The sequence below is a fragment of the Acanthochromis polyacanthus genome, chromosome 6, assembly GCF_021347895.1.
Source record: "Acanthochromis polyacanthus isolate Apoly-LR-REF ecotype Palm Island chromosome 6, KAUST_Apoly_ChrSc, whole genome shotgun sequence".
NCBI classification, from domain to species: domain Eukaryota; kingdom Metazoa; phylum Chordata; class Actinopteri; family Pomacentridae; genus Acanthochromis; species Acanthochromis polyacanthus.
In genome coordinates, this window is record NC_067118.1 from 33,371,434 (window position 1) to 33,392,896 (window position 21,463).

General features: G+C 42.9%; 1 protein-coding gene across 1 annotated transcript; it reads left to right on the plus strand.

The window, feature by feature from the left end:
* The first annotated feature begins 5,081 nt into the window (after nucleotides 1-5,081).
* On the plus strand, nucleotides 5,082-21,204 carry LOC110949796 (EMILIN-3). The gene is made up of 6 exons (XM_022192039.2): nucleotides 5,082-5,792; nucleotides 16,611-16,733; nucleotides 17,662-17,984; nucleotides 18,124-18,470; nucleotides 18,557-18,907; nucleotides 19,344-21,204. Exons 1-6 carry the CDS (start codon nucleotides 5,608-5,610, stop codon nucleotides 20,487-20,489), a joined length of 2,475 nt encoding a protein of 824 aa, XP_022047731.2. The 5' UTR covers nucleotides 5,082-5,607; the 3' UTR covers nucleotides 20,490-21,204.
* Nucleotides 21,205-21,463: the final 259 nt, after the last annotated feature.

Below are 21,463 nucleotides of genomic sequence, written 5' to 3' on the forward strand. Positions count from 1 at the left end.
ACAAGTAAAATCTGTTGGAGAGCAGTTAATACTCCTGGAAAAATGTTGCCAACAGCAAAAAGTTTTAAAATATCTCTTTTGCCATGAAAAGTGATGCGTTAACGAGTAATCGGTTGACACTGCACAATATGCAACAGATGAGAGGAGTCAGAGGATGCAGACTGCAGAGAAGATGGTACAAAATTAGTGTAATTCTACCAGAGCAGTGGCAGTGTTTTCAAACTGGCAGCAGAAGTGGCGGGCAATTTGTATTGCCTCATCACCCTTTTTGTAGTCACAACACACACGAGAGGGAAGAAAGTAAAAACAAACTTAAAGAAGTAACAATAAAATGAGTGTGGCTGCTGGTCTGGTCACATTTCTAATATGAACAATGTTCAGAAACAATCTATCATCCAAAGAATTTTGCTCATATTGCATCTCATGCGATTTTACATCTTTATGTCCATCTCTGGAAGTTGGGGTAGCGGATGGGCGTGGAGCAAGTCAGCGTTTCATACAAGATAGTAGAGTTTATTGCATGTGTCAAAGACATGCAATAAAACTTGCATTTTTATGAACTGTCATTTTTTTAAAATAGCTGTTATTTGTGCGGGGTTTCTTTGTTTGTCTTTTGGACATTCTTGTCTGGCAGTATGGTTGGTGTGAAAAGCAGTGCATGAACTTTAAATTAACTCGAAGCACACTGAGTCGTTGCCCAGTGTCACAGACTAAACTCAAGTGTTCAAACAAAGAGCTACAGACATTAGCAGACAATGACGGTCTTTCTCATCTCTCCCTGATGAAACCTCCAGGAAGTTTCATCTTCAGCTCACACTGGCATTCTGTTTCAGCAGCAACAGTTGTCACATTCTCACAGTCAAGATGCTGCAGCCAGTCACAGTCTCAATGAGGTGCAACTCTGTTTTGTACTCTAAAGGCCTTTTCTCTGTGTGTGTGTGTGCCCCATTCAGCCCCTTCCTCTCTTATTTGAAGACCTAGACTGACAGTAAATACTGGTGCATACCTGACATGGAGTGACAGTGACATTAGGAAAAGTTTTGGGATGTTGTGGATGCAAAGAGAAGAGGAAAAAGTTAGTGTTGTGCATTCATGTGCACACTCTGAAATGCCAGTCCATTCCCACACCTACATCTTTATGAGTTCATATCCTCCTGGTCCTATAGTGGAAAAATAAGCTGTTTCCATCTCAGGAAGGCCCTTTGAACCCTGTGAAAACACTGGGTTTGTTCCCCTTATTTGAGGGCCTTTAATGGCTCACTTCACAATGGCTGCTTTTTAGTGTATTATAAAAAAAGAAAAGCACACTCGCACATTTGGCAGCTCTTGGAAAAGCAACCTGTTGTTTTAAGTTCCAAACACACTTAAGCCTTATTTAATCCTAAAGACTAAAGAAGCTACAATTAAGTTAACCTGCTTTGCTAGGATTGTGCGGATGTGGTTTAATCAGATTTTATTTATAGTGATCAAATTGTAATTAAATTCTGATTCTGATTGGTGCACAAACTGTGGCAAACTGAAGAGAAGACCATGAAACAAACAAAAATATAGAAATCCCACCCTAAAAAAGTTCTGTTTTGCAGAAACTAGTAAGAACGCATAAAAGAAGATGAATGAGGAAACAGAAAATATGTTTTAAGAGCCTTTCAGTTGAAATCAAACTTACCCTGTTTTTTATGCAGTTTTTTATGTCATACTGAACTCCCTGTAGAGATCATTTTTACATGCACTCCATGTAAAATCTTGCCATTCCCAAACCAATGCAGAATACTTCCTCTCTCTTTGGTAGGAAACCACCAGTGGGTCTTTAGTGCCTGTGGAGTGGAGAGAGTGGGTAATTTATCACCGTCTATCTTGAACTGTGGTAGATGGAGGCCTGATTTTATTGCTGGTGTCACATGTTAACGAGCACATTTTATGGTGGAAATGATGGAGGGTCACACCACCTAGGAATTAACACACCAAGAGGCTTAATAGCATGTAAATTTCTTGTGGAAGAAGTTTTGTTTTGGGTGGTTGGAAATAATGCACTTAAACTTTGCTTATCCATGCCCTACAACTGAATTGTTTTTTTGTATGGCATAAGTTTAGGTTTTGTGTGCACATGTGCAACCTGACAACTCCCTCAGCTTGGGAAATGGGAAATAAACGACAGTCTTCAGTTCTTTATGAAGATTGGATTGCTTCCCAGGTCACTACTGTAAGAAAGGATCGAGTGTCTTCATTGCTAAGCAGCTGATGTCACCAAATTGGAATCCATCCATTTTCTCTACTTCTTCCTCACTGTGTCTAAATCCAATAAAATTGTGTCCTGTAAGAATCCTGGAGAAGACTGATAGCAAACGATGGGGATGGTTCATGGGGGGGTTAGGGCCATGAAACTAATGAGCGGTGTCCTATTTCGCTAAAGAGGATTCATTAACTGTGTCTCTAATCATTGCAGAACTGTTCACATGTAGTGATACTTCCTTTCAGCCAGTGAAGTCTTAAGAGAAATACTGGGCACAGGCTGCTTGTCACTTGGAACAGGATACGTTATCCTGAGTCCAAACCTTGTAAAAATGCACATTGTGCGGTGTAATATCACTGACTTGTATTCAGTATAAAGTCCACAGTTTTTTATCAGCCAGTGCTCAAGAGGCTGCAGACTTTCAACAAGCTGCACAGATTTCTTCTCAGATTTCCATTCGGGGTATGAAATCAGTCAAGGGGAGCAGATAAGGATGCTTATCTAAAACTGCTCACAGATGGAGCCCAGTCCAGGATTGGCAGAATAATCATCTAATCTATGTGAAAAGCAAGGTTATTAAAAGAAGAAGAGAACAAATGTAATACATCCAGACTCTAAAGACTTGCAGTCAGCAAATACGGTTTTGGTTCAGTAATTATTAATCAAGCAGAAAATTCTGTTTTTGGCTCATACCGACTACACTGTTAGTATTCCATTATCACAGAATTTACATTCTTCAGTCTGTTTTTTTCATTTGACATTTATTGGTTTAATTGTTTGTAGTAATCACTGTGATTTTGTCTGATGTTGTACATTATTATGAACTCCCAAACTGAAAGTCACATTCATGGATATTTCTCACTTTCCCCTGACATCTGGACGATGTGCTGGGACAGACATCTGTTTAAAATTGTGCCAGTCATTTCTGTGAAAAATGGTATTTCCGCGCAGAGCTGTCTGCCAGAATGGACAAAGATTTAGAATGGTTTCCTTTTCACTGTCTCAATGCTTTTTGTGAGGTGACAAGTTTCTGGAGTGGTGAGATGAATCTTCAGCAGGAAGCAAAACACTTCAGCTTCACAAACTGTAGATCTTTGAATCTGTGCAGCACAAACAGACAAAGAAGAAAATTGCTACAAAGTACGCATGACTGCACATTTAAGTACAGTACATACCATAGGATAGAACGAAAGAATGTAAAGAACCATAAGTCAAAAATGTGTTTCAAGGGTTTTGCTCATCTACTTATCAACAAGAGCCCACATTGTCTGTTGGATTCACCATCTCAGTGGCTGCTGGAGTGCTGTTATGTCTGGAATATATTTAGGAACCCTTCCACTTATGTGATGCGTCTTGTTGCATACTGTGAAACTGAGTGTTTTTCTTTCACATTGACCTGTAAATGAAGTGTAAATAGAGCAGGGTAAATGGTGCGTAGTCCTCATCCAGGTGAGAAGGAATTAGCAAACCAACCATCCAAACAAAGAGGTCAATTCTGACACCTGTCTCTTCCTCCAAGTCTTTCTTCTTGAGTTTCTGTGGCTTTGAAAATCAGTCGCACACTCTTTTAAATTTTACTACCCATCTAATCCTTTTTATGATAACATGAGAACATAGAAAAACTTAAAACTGAGATCTAGCCAGTGGATATTTTAGCTGCCAGAATTTAGAACAGCAAAATGTTTGTGATTCAGAAGTAGCTATGGCCAGCGCTGCAAGGTCTGAAAGTGGTCAATGAGTTCCTGCACCGACTACTGAGAATGCTTTGAGGAACTTTGTAGTGTGTTATGTTAATCTTCTTTGTCCCTTGTGGAACATAAAGCCACAACCATCTCCCAAGCTTATTACCTATTCTTGGCAAGTATCTGCCCAAGTTAGGTTGATCTTGGATAGCTTTTCTGTCACAATTCCGTGCCAAGTCATTTTCACTTCTCTAGACTTTTTGATGGAACTAAGTACCAACACCAGAAATGTCCCTCAAAAGTTATTCCACAATACTGTAATTGGGCTTTTTTTTGCTGCTAGTTTGATTTTGGTTTCTTTTAAAAGTGTGTCTGGGACAAGTCGAGGAAAGACATTAAAAAATTGTAACATTTCAGCCTCCAAACCGAGGAAAGCCATTCATTAACAGCAGTAGTCTCCCTTGTAGTAAAGATTTATAGAAGTCTCTTGGGACTCAACAAACATTCATTCATACACCGATCAAACACTGACGCCCGCTTATTATAGAAACTGAACTGATTTCCCAGGGAAAACCCACTGAAAGACACAAGAGGCAGTTATGCATGAATTCAAGAACCACATGGAAGTGCAGCAAGACATAAGCAGGGGGTCGGGGTGTGGATCACAACCGAAGCTGTGGTCAGGATATTTAATGACTGACCGCAGTGAGGCAAGGAGGAGGTCCATTGTGTCCAGACTTGCAGCGTCTTTGCTGGCTGCAGCCTCAGCCACGCACATGGCACCACACACTGGGGCAATGCTTTGATGTACAGCTACTCCCAGAGCAGATGGAGAGAGAAAAGAAGAGGGTAAAGGAATAAAAAAAACCTTTAAGGGGATTCAACAGACAGAAACAAGAGACAAAAAGACCAGAGAGAAGACTGGGAGAGGATGATGAAAAGCTTTAAAACAAACTGAAATGAAAGAGTTTGATTTAAAGCTGTGTCTTTATATGGAAGTTTTTATTTATGTGCAATAGAAAGAGAAAAGGAGAATGATTCATCAATGGTTTCTAGCAGTCAGTCCCCCTCCCTCCCTTGCGCAGGGCAGCCAGGCTGGAGTTGGGGTGGGATATGCAAATACAGGCTGTCTGTCCGCCTGCCCCTTCAGAGGCAGCAGAGCAGCACGCTGCTTCTTGCACACACACCCCTCACTAATGCAGAGTGCAGATTACTTGGAGGGTCGAGCCTCGTCAGTAGGTCCCATATGCGCTTGCAAGTGTGTGTATGGAGCTGAAACTTTCTTAGAGACACACTCACTTCCCTCCTTCTTTCCTCTATCCTACTCTCCTCTCTCTGCTTTCCCCTCCTCCAGCACACCTTTGTGTTGTTTTCCTTGTCCTCTTCCTCTCCCCTTCCCTCTCCAACCACACTAGTTTTTCCTCGGCTTCTGTCCTGTGTGCTCAGATTTTGGTTAGGGTGCAAGCTGAGGGTGTGTAGGACAAGATGCTGCTGATGCTACAGCTGTTTGGGCTCCATGTCTCCTTCAGGGCCCACTGAAGAAAACAAGACTTCACGTGTCCTGAGGAACATCATAACACACAGAGGAACCTAAGACTACCTTTTTTCTTTTCTTTTCCTCACCAAACAGTTGCATTTTTGAAGACTCTGGAATTAAGTGAGATCTTTAAGACTTAGAAAAACAAAGGAAAAACAATGCGGACCAAACGGTGTCAACTTCTTGCACAGTTCTTTCTCTTAGGAGTGTTGATCTCTGTGGTGGACAGTAAAGGAACTTTCTATGGAGGCCATGTCAACCCTTTCTATGGAAGCAGATACAACCTCTACAAGGCTGGACTCAACCCTCACTATTCTCCAAACAAACCCATGACCCGTCACAAGTAAGTGTTCCATTTAGGACATTTTGCTTCTCTTTCCAAGGTGCACAGTATTGATTTCCAAAAGCATTCCAAGTAGCTAAAGTGCAAGCAGGACCCACCTCATACTGTAATCCCCCTGAGGAACCCGTGTCACCAACGAGTTGCAGAAATATGGTTTTAGTTAGGGGAATCGGCTTGGTAACAGATCCTTGAATTGACGCTCTGTTTCTGTCTCACTGAAAATCAGCCCTTTTCTGTGGTTCACACCTAAAACCATCTGTGGCTGGGGATAAACATTTTACAGCAACAATGACACGCCGCATAACGAAAACAATGGCCTCATTATGGTCTTTATGGAGCAGCGAGGGGGGTGCTAAGTTGATGACAAGGGTATTGATCCCTAGCAGTCGCTGTGTGTGGTAGGAGTTTGGGGGGGGGGGCTCAATTAGAGGCAAGACTTACAGTACAGCTGGGTACCCGCTGCCAGATGGGAGTGGCACAACTACGCTTCAATCAGCACTAAAGCAACAATCATCTCTGCTGATATTGTACTGAGATTATTATTGAAAACTTATTTTTTCTGCTTTACTCTCACACAAAGAGGTGAGGAGTTTTTGATCAGTGATAGGTGATGTAATAAAACGTAACTGCACATGCATTCTCAGGAAGTCAAAGCACATACGCACACACACACACAAAAATAACAATGAGCTATGCATGATATTGAAAGTTGTGAAGTTGGGACATGAAACAGAGCCTTGTGGATATATTTCCATGGTTGATGTGCAGCCTGGAGAGCCCTTTTGGTTTTTTATTCCCTTTACCTCCTCCCCTTCTCTTTTGCTTGGCTTCCCATGAGAGCTGTTATGTCTTTGGACAGCTCCCCAGCTACCTGCTGCTTCACTCAAACTACCACAGAAGACTGCTGATTGCCCAGCCCCGCTCAGCCTGACATGTACGCTCACCTCTGCCGAGCAGAATGTTCAGCATCCCTCGCCCTGAATGCAACGCCCACATTCAGTCTCCACCTTCAACTTTCTCATCTAACAGTATAATATAGTCCATCCTTCTCCTTACCTTCATTTCCAGTTACCACATTGTCGTATGTTAACATACGTCCCACTGGTTGTTCTAACACAAAATGACCACACGCAACCTTTTTTATCAGTCATGGTCAATGCTGAGGTAACTACCTGCCAAAAAATAGTCGATCCTATTACATTATTTTCAGTACTTAGGCGTGCTTTGGAAAATGTACCTTTAAACAGCCATATTCCATATACCACAAATTCTTTTTTTTAAATACTTTTTGAACACTTGTAGACAACATTGGTGGCAACTTTACCACTTTTCTCCCCAAAAATATTGTAAAGTTGTAGTGAAGCTTCAGGGTTCACACACCCTTCAACTATATATAAATGCTTTATATATAACTAGTGACTACAGTCAGCTAAGAATACAGATGTATAAATATGACAGCATCAGAGTCACTGTGAGCTGAATTTTAACCTCCAAACTGTTGAACATTACTGGGAGTGGCAACTGTGATGCAATTATTGACTTTCAAATTCCATTCTAGCGCTACTCAACGCTGAATAAGGCCAGTGAAAGTCTGCTCAGTACTTTTCTGTGTACAATGCATCTTATTTCCCTGGCATACTTTCAATGCCACAGAATCCTGGCGCCATATGACCATGGCAGCCATTTACTTTTTCACACTTTTCCAGGACTGAATTAACCAGATGTTAAAAACTGCTCTGTTTATAGTCGCTGATCTGTAATGTTGGGTAATTGCTTGTTGCTGGTAGCTGGTGATATTCCTCCATCTGTGTCTGTGAGGCCAACTGTAGTGTTTACGCAAGAGCTGCTGACCCATCTTGGACACAGCAGGCCCAGGGGACGTGTCAGAGTCAGACCACCACCACAGATACATGAGCTCAGTTGTTGTCAGCCCGACTGGTCAGTGGAAATAAGACACTTAAAAATAACACATGTGATGTGACGTATGCATGAAAGTGTGTGCCCCAGTGTACGCACACATGAATGGGTGTGTGTCTATTTACAGTTTATGCGTTTTGTGAGGAATTTCACTCCTGTGCTTTTACAGCTTGTAAATGCTAACCTTTGTTTCTTACCGACTCCGCCGTCACAAAACGTGTTGGTTTTTAGGGAGATATTTTAAAAAATTCTCAGCTGTTGGAGCACCACAGACTTTTTTTCTTCACGTTAAATTATAATCTATGTTTTGGCAGCAAAGCAAATGATTTGATTTCACAGCCATTCCGCTCTTTCAATGAAATGACTCGCTGCTGTGAGAAAATATATGGGCCTTTAGTCACTGACTGTGACATCTTAGACAGTTACAATACTGTACCTGTCACAGCTTAATTGCATAGAAGCTCATTTCTGTCATGGGTGAAAATGTGGCTTTGGGGTTTCACATTCCTTGAAGTTTTGTTCAGGGCTTTGACAAATAGTTCTAGGTATTTGGATTTCAAAATTTCAGAATACTTACATCTTTGATTACACATATTCTTCAAGACTAAACTGGTTGAAATGATTCAAGAAGCCACACTCATTTGTCCAATGATTCTACAGGAAAACATTTTCATGCTACCTCCATTGCGTCTCCCAGCATCTCTCAAAATAGAAAAATCATAATTCAAAATATACTCTTTGCCGGGAAATGGGTGCTACATAAATCAATTAGGATTCAGATGCCACATATCTTCACGGATCAGATTAGAGACATATTTAAGGGCTTTTCTGTGATGTATGAGACAGAGATCAGGGGGGAAAGGTCAGCGACTTGGCAGAGGTTAAAGGTTATGGGTTGCTGTTGTAAGTTTGCATTGAGTGTCCAGTGAAGGACAAGAATGGAGCCGGTCTCCTGCTAAGGGTCACAGGCGGTAAACTCCCAAACTCCCTAACTACATTGAGCTCTTTATCAGACCCACTGCTTCCTGCAAAAATGGCTTAATGTACCACACAGAGAGCCAGAATTTATCCCTTTGATAAGCTATTGTAATGCAATATTACAAGTAAGGTAGGGTAATAATTATTTTTTATGGGTATTGTTAAGAGCATCATGAAGTAACAGAGTGTTTGGTCCAAATGTCCAAATGAATGACTCTTGGCAAAGATTGTTAAAGGAATTCTTCAGTGTCTGATAGTTGCTTTCTTGCAGAGAGTTTGCTGTAAGATTAAGACCACAGTCATATCTGTCCGTTGAATAGGCCAGTCAGAAATTGATTAGCTTTGCATTTTTTTTGGAGAGGGACATTTTGCATTTATTGGACAATTGCAGCACAGATAGACAAAAAATGTGGGAAAGAGAGCAAAGGAATGCAGGTCTGGTCGGCTGGGAGTCGTGCTGCGGACTTGGATGCTGGGAGCATTTTCGACCAAGCGGTATGTGCCTTAATCATTTAGCCACTGGGTCACCACTAGCATTAAAATTACATATAATGAGCTCTGGAAAGGTTGTTAGCCAGATTTGCTTTAAATGTCATGGGACAAAGTTAACAGTCCTGTCTTATCTATTTGCAGTCTTTATGCTGTGCTAAGCAAATCAAAGTTTTATGCTGTGCTAAGTGAAGCTGCATCTTATGTACAGATGAGCATGGTATCAATCTTCTAATCAAAATCTGGAAAAATGTAAGTGTACTTTACAAAATGTCTCCTTTGCAATTCAGTTTGCACATTTGAAAATTTGTCTCATGCAAAACACCACGTTGATGTCATTTCCAATAAAGTTTTAAATCATCCATCTTTATTTTTTGCACTCTGAGTTGCATTCAGCGCTGTCTGCCCATATGGTGCAGTGAGTCCAACACTAAATTTGCATGAAAACTCTTATATTTGAAAAGCACAGAGAGTTTATTCAAAGATTATGTGCTTTGGGAAATGCCTGAGGACAAGTAAAGTGCTTACACTACAGACAAGCACAACAAAAATATAACAGTGCAATATAGCAACTCGTGTGAGTTCATGTTGCTTTAAAATTTGAACAACTGAAGGTTATCTGTAAATAATAGGAGACAACTAAAGCTGCCTATACCCACGTGATATCAAAGCCAGAACAGCAATTAAAGTTCTTAACCAAAAATTAAGCACACACGTCTTTCTTGGAGCTCTAATAACCAGAGCTGGCTTGGAGCTGACCTTGTCTCTGAATGACAGAGTGATCCCCTCGGTATTAGAGCTGGGAGTATCACATCTTTCTTTTAACCCAAATCATTAGCCACAAGAGCAGCCTCAGTCAACCCTGATCCACGGGGCCCTCAAGACCTGCCAGCTGGCTAGAAATAGGCATCATTAAAAGCTATGTATGAAAAGAGATGGGCCCTGGAGGAGACTTGTTAGCCTATAGACACGGTAGTTAAAACTCCTATTAAAGATTGCATGGTTTTCTATCTGGCCTGCTCGAGTCATAAATCTGTCAGAGCCGACAGCAGTGGGCTGGGTTCAAACAGTCAGGAACCCCTGCAGGTGAGAGTGTGGTTAGTAATGAGGAAGGTGAGCCCTTCGGTGCCACAGTGTCAAAACAAGCGAGTCAGTGGAGGAAAAAGTGGCTGAGTAGGGGGCCAGACATGTCAGGGGAATGATGAGGCAACACAGAGGGGCTTCATGGAAAATGGAAAGAAAAAAACAAAGAAAAAAGACAATATTAGAAACACAGACAAGAGCTAGACTGGTATGCTTAGATAATTAAACAGAGATTACCTGCAGTTTTCATATTTTAAAGAAAAAAAATGAAAGGAAAGCTTATGAGAAGAAAGGGCATTGAAAGGTGAGTTGTTTTGGGTCCAGCAGAGGGTGGAGGTGTAGCAGCAATAACATTTGCTGAAAACCTTCCACATGAGAATCTGAGATGGGAATTCTGCTTTCCCCCTGGGAGGCTGTGAAGTGATTTAGGAACTGTAATGCTATACTGGAAATATTTACTGTGGGACCGGGCTAGCAGTCAAAAAATGCCATGCTCCAGTGACAGAAAAAAGACAATATTTTAGAGGTAGTAGAGCGAGGGAAATGGTAAGTGTGGCTTTGCTGTCATGGCAAAAAGAGGTGAAGACTATTTTGATGTTGATTTGGAAAGGATCAGAGTCAGGTGAGGCTGGGAGGCGCACAGCAGAGTGTGATACAAACATCAAGAATCTGTCGGATCTGTTGGGATTGGGTGGTTCACAGAGGGTGTGGATCAACTGGAGACATTGTTTCATATTTTGGGAGTTATCTTGATTTATTTATTAGATTTTTTGGGACACGAATTGTAAGTTTCTTGTAACTCGTAAACAGAAAGCTTTACAGTGAAACATGTAAAATACAGTTTATAGCATATGTGGTACGTTGTGCAGGAAGGTATTCATCTGACCAAAACTGTCATTTCCATTTCCCTGTGCACTAATATTAGCATAAAAGCAGACTAAACTTGGTGAACAGTATTCCTGCTGAACAACAATGGGTTAGCATTTCCATTGTGACCATGATGGTGTGTTAAAATTTGCTTTAAGCTAAAAGTACCCATAGATATACAGTTTACATGCCTCATTGGGCTTGTGAGATGCATCTGTATAGCCACATTCTTGCAAGTTTAAATGGTATAAACAGCCAGGATTGTCTGCTTTTTTTGTGTGTTCTAATGAAGACACTATCAAAACCAGGCCCGGACTGTCAATCGGGAGAAGCGGGACTTTTTCCGGTGGCCTGCCTCCTTATTGGCCTGCCTGGACAGGCCAGCCACGGACTGGCAGGCCAATGAAAAAAAGTTGATCGGCTTTTTGGCAGACAGGCCAGAGACAGCAAGACAGCAGCGCTAGAAGCCTTACAGAGTACACGCCCACCCTCCTGTCACTCACACAAAGCAAGCGCTCTGAGCTCTCAATCAGAAGGATAGGGATTGGTCAAAGTGACATTTTTTAGAAGAAACGTGCCATGATTGGTTAGTTGCTTTATGGCCCGCCCCTTCATAGCGAGAACGGGGAAGCATGCGCTGCAGAGCGGTGATATGAGAGTGAGGGGAGAGAGTGGAAGGAGTGAAGATTATGGAGCACCCTACTGTATGGAGCTGTCGTTATGGTTGTGTTTAATAGACTTACTGTCTGTTTAGTAGTGTTGTAATTGCTATAACATAACTGTAAAAGGCATATTTTTGGAAGGAAAAGAAAACAACAAAATTTTGGTGCATTATCCCATGTGACACAACCCTTGCTGTGGCGGAAGTGGCCTGACTGATTGGAAATCTCCCGGCCTGAATTTCTTTCCCAGTCCGGCCCTGATCAAAACCAAGTAATCCGAAGCAAGATTTCACAGCTGAGAGCATATCTTTTGATATATAACAGTAAGTAATCCTTCTGTCAAGCAAACATGGACAAATTAAAGGGCCTTTCCATACTATGCTAGTGTGACCTGTATCATTCATGCAAATCTTTCACTGCAACAAAGTAAACAGCTTGAAAATAACTTCAAAATTCAGTTAGTGTAATTATTTAACAATAGATAGATCTCGGGTCCTGATAGACATAAGTGCATTCGGAGGTGCAGCTTTCCTGCACCAATATGAGTATATATCTATGAAAAGCATTACTCTGCCTAAGTGCAGCTTCACAAAGCAGCAAACCAGACTGTAAATCCTTATTAAAATGTATTAGGTTTGCAGGCAAACTTTGTGTTAGTTTGACCTTGTTGACTTGTCTATTTCCAGGTCACTCAGGTCCTCTGACCCAGCCCGGTCTCACGGGGATTCGTGAAACTGTCACGTCAGTTTTTGTTTCGGTTTCGTGCGCACCAACACGATGTCATCATGTTTTTCGTGCTGCTCACCACGAGCGAAACCCGCTGTTGAAAGTGGTTTATACCGGCGGATTCATGACGATCTAAGCTGCCCATTGGCGTTTGCGGCCGCCACTGCGGCCGCCACTTCGGCCGCCGGACATTCTTTAAATTCCTATGCAAATTCGGCGGATTCATGACGATCTAAGCTGTCCATCGGCGTTTGCGGCCGCCGCCGCAGCCGCCATTGCAGCCACCATTGCGGCCGCCAGACATCCAGCCAAAGCGGCGGCCGCAGCGGCGGCCGCAAACGCCGATGGGCAGCTTAGATCGTCATGAATCCGCCGAATTTGCATAGGAATTTAAAGAATGTCCGGCGGCCGAAGCGGTGGCCGCAAACGCCGATGGGCAGCTTAGATCGTCATGAATCCGCCGGTATAAACCACTTTCAACAGCGGGTTTCGCTCGTGGTGAGCGGCACGAAAAACATGACGACATCGTGTTGGTGCGCACGAAACCGAAACAAAAACTGACGTGACAGTTTCACGAATCCCCGTGAGACCGTGTTGTCTGACCAGCTGCTTTTACATTTCCCAGGGGGCAAAGCTTCTGTTATTTCTCAAAAGAAACAGAATAGTTCATTTGCTCTATCCATATGAAATCTTTCATTGTTGTTTGAAAAATTTCTCTTTGATCACTGAATCATATCAAGCTATCAAATATCAAGACATCATGTCTAATTTAAAAGTGGAAGATGTGTGATATGTAGTGCTGCTTCTGCTAATTATAATAACCCATGTTTGTCATGTTTGTTGGTGGTTGTTTTTAAATGTGAGTCATAAATAAAATTAACTTGATCTCGGTGACTTTTACTATTTGGCACTTAGAGGGTTATCCTGCGTGGCCAGAGCCTTCCCATCGGTCATCCACGAGTGCTAAAACAAACACTACAAAGTATTTATACTGTTTAACACCAGTCTCCTTGTGCCACATTGGTTGAGACACGAGGTGTGTAAAGAGCTCAGAATAGGATATCAGCCCCCCCCTTTCTCCTTCCACTCTCCAGATTTCTCTCATCTCAGATGATACTGAATCAGGGCTTCTCATTTGTTGTCCACTGTCCAGCATTGTACTGCCTTTTCCCAGCTGGAGATCTTCCCATGCACACAAGCAGCTCAAACAAAGTTCTCGCCCAACCTGCAGCTGCTGGTCGTGGGTGAGACAATAACAAATACTGAAGACAGCACTTTTCTTCTCACATACGACAACTTGCGTATCACAGGCTCATATTTTTGGCGGTAAGCCTGCATAGCACTCTCCCCGCAGAGCAATGTGGTCTCTGTGGATGTGAGATAAAAGCGCCAAGAGCCTCATTACTCGATTATGCGTCCATAAAATGTGCGAGTGTGTGTGTCATTGTGTGTACAACTTACACATATTCACACTGTGTCTTTCAACTTAAAACTCAACATTCGTCTTATAAAAATCTGCTTTTACACAGCCGAGGCGCTGACCTGCCGTTGCCCTGACAGACACTACCGCGCAGAGGGACGGGATTTATCTCAGCACTTGACTTCAAGTCTCACAAAGCCAGAACCCCCCTTCTGTCTGCAAGACACTGAGGATAAAATATCACTCATAGACCCAAATGGCATTGACAGATCTGTGAAAACAGGCAAAGAGCAGACCGGGGAGAGGCAGAAACAGAAACCTATGCACAGGAGAAAAGTCCTTTTTCTTCTTCTCATGTACATCTGGATTCCTGCACTTTTCAGCCAATGTGTTTGAAGGTCATTCCCCCTCTCAGATGTGCACCTGACAAACAAATCGGTGAACATGGTCACTTTTCACCGCACTGATCAACCCTGCATCTAAGTGCGTGCGAAGAAGGCTCCCACGCTTACTGTGCTCTGTGCACAAATGCACCGTTGCTGCTGTCTGTCAGCTGTCACTAATCCTTGTATGCCTTTAAGAGGTTTTTTTCTCTCACATACACAAAACACAAGTAATAAAACTCCTTGATCCGGTCACAAAAGTATGCATTTTTACGAGGTGGAAACTAAATCTGATTTAGATTGTAGAATGTAATACTTGAACCACTCACTGTAGTGCTGATGTTCTATCACCATGTGATCTTGTACAAAAATGTTTGTGCCAAACGCCTTACACGCACATGACAGCATAGGGAGTGATCCGTGTTAAACTCCCTCAGGGATGGTAAAGAAAAGAGCCTGCAGGTGGGATGGTAGAAGAAATACAGCATGGAAGCAAACAGTATGAAAGCAAGTTATTTGCAGCGCCGTGACATTGCATGAGTCAAACATTTTGTCAAAGGTTTTCATGAGATGGAAGATGTGCCAGAAATAATGATGCAGCACCATTTGTGCTGTCAGACAAAGCTTCATTCCATTTACCTAAGCAACACGTGATACATCCTTCCTGCCAGATTTCCTTGTTTATGTTCCGCGAAGGAAATCATCTGGAGTAACCAGTAAATTGCATGTGTGAGTTTAAAGTGCTTCAAGAACTGCCATCATACCACATGAGTTCATAACTGCCACTTCCTTAACAACGCATGACCTGGCAGCAGGCTGTCAGGCTGGTATGAAAAGAGCTCTGTCATTCTGACTCCTGGCCTTTTCCTTCTACCACTATTAACATGTGTCAACACGGGGAGAGTGGTGACACACACACACATCCACACAAATGCTGTCAACACGGGCAGAGATTTGCAGAAAGCCACAGCAGTGCAGTGGTTTCTCACAGATTCTAACAGGCTGTCCTGTCTGTTAGCCCTCTGAACCTGTTAACTTGGCATGTGGACCCTCCTCGGCCCCAGTGTCCCTCCCTGCTGCTGCAAACTCTTCTATTTGTCCCGAAACAGCTGTGGAGAGCAACATTAAGTACTGCATGTGCTGCTAAATGCTCCCCTCTGAATTTAAGAAATGCTTCACATGTGAGCCTAAAGAGCGCAGATCATCGTTTCCTGTGTTGCACAGAGGCCAGGGGAACATTTAGCAGTTGCTATAGCTGCACTGGCAATGAAGAGACAGAGAGGGAGAGAGTCCAGCTCCAGCATGATGCAACAAATAGTTACAGTGAAGGTTTTATATGTTGGAGACAAATGCGAACACCTTCAGGATTTAAAACAATCTGAGATTTTTCTTGTGACTGTATTTAACGAAAAGGAGGAAAATGACAAATCAGGAAGCTTTCAGCAAACACACATTACAGTGACTAATGCCAACAATATCCATACATTTGTGGTTTAGATTGAACAGAGAATCATTACCTAATATAATTCATCTATACACAACATAAAGCTCTTCTGTGAGAAGTCCTTTAAAACTAAATGTTATCTCAGAAGGAATGAATAGACTAATATTTAATAAAACTGGAGTTACAATGACCCTTGTGAAAAAGAAAGACAAAAACACCAACACAGGCACAATAAAAAATACAGGCACAGGATTAAAATCAGAATACCGAATAAACCACCTGTTAAATAATGCAGTGAAGCTCTAGCACAGACTGAACTCAAGGCTCAAGGGAGACTTCATATTTGAACAGCATATTTGTCAGGAAGAAATAATATCATCACCCAATTGTAGGTGGAGTAGCAGCAATAATTTGGAGGGAGATCATCCTGATTTAGATTTTTTTCCCCCTCTAGCAATAAAGTGCTTTCCTAGAATGTATTTTTTGGGAAGAAGAAACACCACAGTAGCAAAAGTTTAAATGATAGACTGAACAGGGATTTGTAGATACAACTTTATTTGGTCTAATATGGCCGACAGAGTGAGGAGACTGATGTTTTGAAAGTTTCGTTGCTGGGCCCATCAATATGACAAGACTTGTTTACTTACTCTGCTTGTGCACCTCGTTTTAAAACTTGCCATATTATTATCACTGTGGAAGTTTCCATAGTGGTTGCAGTTCAGCAGAATCTATGTAGCCTCTCTGTAATAAGTCGAGTTTGGCAGACACAAAGCAAAACAGGGGCTGGATAGGATGTGTATTATAGTCATTCAGTACTTTAACTTGCTTAACTATTATTTGTATCCACAGAAATTTCTGTGCCTACGTGGTCCAGAAGAACATCACATGCACCATGCAGGACGGAGTGGCGACCTATGTGAAGGCTGAGTATACCACCAAATGCATCTGGGGTCAGAAATGTCCTGTTGTCATGTAAGTTAATCAAACAAAATGACAAAACACAACCATTGCAAAGTCCTGTGCATTCGTTACAATTCAGTCCTTTTGAAATTATTACTTCATATTCAGCAAACTGCAGCTCAGAGCACACAGTAAAACACTCTGCATCAATGCTGCCCTCTAGTGCTCTGATGACTTGCTGTTCATAACCTCATATAGGTCCTCTGCTGTACATCTGTGCAGTTCTTCTATAAAGAGACAGCTTGTTTATTCAGTTGGAAATTATATTGTCAGGGGACAGTAGAGGTACCGCTTATGTCAGTATGCTTAAAAAAAATGATGATGAGGTCTTCTGTATTTATTGCTTTTTCAGGTTTAAGTGTGGTCCAACTTGCTACTTACTTGTCCACCAACTGTTGTGAAATTCAAAGATAAACATAAAGAAAAAATATTTAGAATAGTAAAATCTACATATCATTCAATCAACTTTGAAAATAGAGGTCTGAATTGAACTTTCTCTGTCATAGATCTAAGTCTATGTCAGCTGCTTCTAAAGCTGTATGTGTTTTCTGATGGTCATCAATGTGCCTTTCAAAAAAATCCTATCCAGGGGAAATTTGAGTGGATTTTCTCTACACGAAAGACAAAATGAATCAGTGTGTGTGTTTGTGGGGAGAGACAGAGTTTGACTCACAACTGAAAGGAAGTTCCGCTTAAACAGGATGAAACTGAAATTGGGTGCTGACCCCAGTCAAATCCTCTAATTCCACATCATTTACACCACACTACATTTTGATCTCATAATCTTCCTCTAATCTATGTTTAATCCCATCGAGAACAATTTCATCCCTCTATCTGTGCTCTGTGCTGTCCTCCCATCATCCAGGCTCTGTGCTGTCAATTAGTGAAAACAAAAGCATTTAGGATAGACCCTGACATAGACTCGTACTGTTTCCTTCAGGTACAGGACATTCTACAAGCCAAAGTACAAAGTGGGTTTTAAAACGGTGACTGAGCTCGAGTGGAGATGTTGCCCTGGCAACTCTGGAGAAAACTGCCATGATGGACCTACTTCACTGCCTGATGTCATGATGCCACCGTTTAAGGGTGCAGGTCTTCCCCATCGCCCAGGAATGAAGGGCTTCCCCCATGGCCCTAGACCCCCAGTGGATCAGAAACCTGGAGGAGGCCAACTGGAGCCAGGCAAACCCTTCCCCGGTGTGCCTGACCACAGACCGATACCCACGGGACAACTGCCTGCTGGGAATGGAAAACCAAACTATGGTGAGAGCAGACTCCAGTTGTAAAGTCCTGGAGTATCAACATCCACTGCTGCTGTGTTGTATTTTTGTGTGTGCATTAGAACAACTTATCTAGCCTGTATAAAACATTACCCTTTCTGCCATTTTACCTGAAAATACAGGAACCAAATTTGGAATTTCAGGAGTGACTGGCGAACGTTTAGACCGTATGGAGGAGGACTTGCGTCGCCTCACCCAGGGCCTCGACACTCTCAACGGGGTGGTGGCTGGTCTTGAGGAGCGATTGCGTACATCCCTCCGGGAAGACACCAATAAACTCCTGGTGTCCTTGCTGCCCAATGCTCCCCGTGGGTCTGACTCCACTGTAGGATTTGGGGTGATCCCAGATGGGACTCCTGATGGGCTGGAAGGAGGGGAAAGATTCACTGGATTTGGAGATTTAGCTGGAAGAGTGACGGAAGTGAGGGATGAGCTGCGAGCCAAGACTCACATGATTGAGGAGATTCAGGTACTGTGCCTTAATGCATTATACAGTTTCAAATCAAGTCTTGATTTTCTTCAATAAATGCTAGCCTTGTCTCTTCGCCTTTTAAGGGGATGGTCCTGGGTCATGATGGCCAGCTGAAGAGGCTGTTGGAGGGAGCCATAGGCAGGCCCATCCCTGGCCCTGGCAGTACTTCTCATCTGGATGAAATCTTAGATGCCAAGCTGGCTGGGGTGAGGGCTGAGATCCTGGATGGCTTCGAGCGCCGTCTGACTGGCTTGGAGAACCACTGTGATCAGAAGATCGGAGAAGTGCAGAGGCAGTGCCACAGGGATCATATGGACGGCCAGGAGCAGATGCAGCAATCTCTGGATGGCAGAGAAACCGGGCTCAGGGAGGAATTGGGTTCTTTGCAAGCTCAGATTCAGGGTCTAACTCTGACTGAGAGTTGCTGTGGACAGGTATGGCACGGGGGTGATATCATCAAATTATTGTGATTTCAACATAGAGGAAACTACTTCGGGCCAAATGGCAAAGATTTAGGTTTTAAAGTAGTTTGACATTTTGGACAATAAGCTAATTTACTTTCTTGCTAAAGGCCATGTGAAAAGATCAATACCCATTAAGTCTGTACAACAAACACAGAGTCAAGGGATGCTAACTTAGCTGACTATAAAAACTGGAAGCAGAGCAGAGAATATGAGCTAGAGCGGGGGTGTCAAACATAAATGAATATTGTGCTTTTACACATGGGTTTATTGGTTTAATAGACATGTTGCTTCCTAATGTTTACTATTCTCCATATTAAGCTATATGTTCTAACTGTAGCTTCACTATTATTGTTGGTTTACTAAGGAGCTGAGTAAACAATGACTTGTGAATGATTTGTTTTTGCAGGTGAACAGTTTATCTCAACGTGTGCTGCTGCTGGAGGACTCAGTCAAAGGTTTGACAGAATCTCAGAGGCAGCTCCAGACGGCCCTCACTGATCAGAGCATCCACATAGAGACCCTAATCGAGACCCGCTTGGTGGACATAGAGGGCCGACTCAATGCCACCAGTGGAGGACCTGATGGGGTGGAAGGGCTTCCTGGTGATCTCGATGGCTTCAAGACAATGCTGGAAGACAAGCTGAAGACCCTGGAGGAGAGAGTGTTTGTGGCCGTGGAGGAGCTGAGTAATGCCACTGCGCCGGCTCTGTTGGAAGGTCAGGTAGTCCCGGCGCTGGAGACGGAGATAGAGTCTGTCAGGAGACGAGTTGAGGGAGACCTGAGTGGAATTCAGAAGCAGCTCATAGACCTGGAGCTCCTCTGCACCTCTTCTTGCGCACCTTCTGCACCACCAGCAGGGGGCGTCACTGGTACTGAAATAGTAGAGGAGTGTGAGGGGATGGATAAGAAGATGACAGACCGTCTGGACTCTCATTCTGACCAGCTGGACCGACTAAACAACACCCTGCAGAACCTACTCTTCCGGATCGCCCAGGAGGAGACAGAGGGCACCGTGCAAGGAGAGATCACACTGCTAAAGGTCAACATCAACTCTGTGAACCGCACTCTGAAGGGCCTAAAGGACTCCATTAGCTTCATTGCAGGTGAAGTGGGCCACGCTAATGCCACATGGGAGCAGAGGGAGCACCAGCTAGTCAACCAGGTGCAGGGAATCACCAAACTAATGGGCCACCAAGCCTCCCTCCTCGGAGCTGGAGAGAGGCGACTTGCCCAGCTGAAGGGAGAGCTGGTGGCCTTGAAGAGACAGTTGGCCGGGGAGCTGAGAGGCTGCCGCACCACAGCAATAGAGGTGCAGAAGGAGGTGAAGGACGTTGACAGCAGGGTGAGCCAGGTAGAGGGCCAGTGCAACAGTTTGGGAGAGCTGGCAGAGCACCTGGAGAGGATCAGGGCAGAACTTGAGAAACACTCTGACTCCTACTTGTCCGAGGTGAACGGCACCCTGACCATCCATTCAGAACAGCTAGCTGAGCTAAAGAATGAGGTCAAAGACTGCGTGGCTAGAGAAGCAGCAAACCAAAAAGGAGACCAGTAGCACTGAGCTACAGATTTTTTTTTTTTTATAAAAAGAGAGACTTTATGTGTGCTCCTCATTTCTCAAGTGACGTCCATCGCTTCAGTCCTCTCTCTTTCAGATCCCATCTGCACAGCTGCAAATTAACTGAACTGGTAAAAGTCTTTTCCCATAAGCTCTTCACCCCAGTACCTCCAGATGTCCTGGGTGTTCAGTCCATTAGTGATGCGAGGAGAAGCAGACACAAAATACAAAGACGTGCCTATGGTTGTATAGCTGGGCAATATTTCCCTCGAGAATTATTCTATAGGGCATTTGTTTGTTTTTTTCTCTCTGATCATGATTGTTTTGTTTAGACATTTTATCTTTTTTTAACTTATATGAAGTGACTGCATTGTTATGATGTTAAACTGTTTGTACTAGAGAAATGATAACAAAACGCTGCTACGGGTTTCTGCTGACAAGCACACTCGACATCCTCTGTGTGGACACTTGTCTGTTTGAAGAATACTGTATGTCAACTTGGTGCTATTTACATTTTGTAAACTTTTGTTTTCCACATGTGTAAGAAAGCCTCATGTATTTCTGCTTCGACGGTTGTGTTTATCTCCTGCCGCATTGCTCCAAGTTGCAGAGAAGTTCCTTGATTCACCATTGGGGGACAGTGAGAACCCATTACATAGCATGGTAGGTGGAAGAGCAATAAAATCAGAAACACCCGAGCGCTGTGTTAGAATGGGAGTGTGTGTGTTTCTTTTTTTCTAGACACAGTTATATTCAGAATCTGTGTGAACATTTACATTGTGAAAAAGATATTTCATTCAATTAAATATAATTAGAACCTTATTTGTCCTGGTAAAAGGAACTGAACACATTATCTAGTTTATAGACTTAATATGGAATTTAGTCATAAAATACCCATCATAAAAGAGGAGGAAAAAACGCTGTAAGTTTTCAAGCTCTGTGGCTTTGGCAATAAAATTCTAATGAATAGA

Excerpts from the sequence above, each read along its gene's own strand:
- LOC110949796 (XM_022192039.2), top strand. The coding sequence starts at position 5,608 with ATGCGGACCAAACGGTGTCAACTTCTTGCACAGTTCTTTCTCTTAGGA. Across the intron at positions 17,985-18,123 it reads GAATGGAAAACCAAACTATG|GAACCAAATTTGGAATTTCA; the intron begins GTGAGAGCAGAC and ends CTGAAAATACAG. Across the intron at positions 18,471-18,556 it reads ACATGATTGAGGAGATTCAG|GGGATGGTCCTGGGTCATGA; the intron begins GTACTGTGCCTT and ends TCGCCTTTTAAG.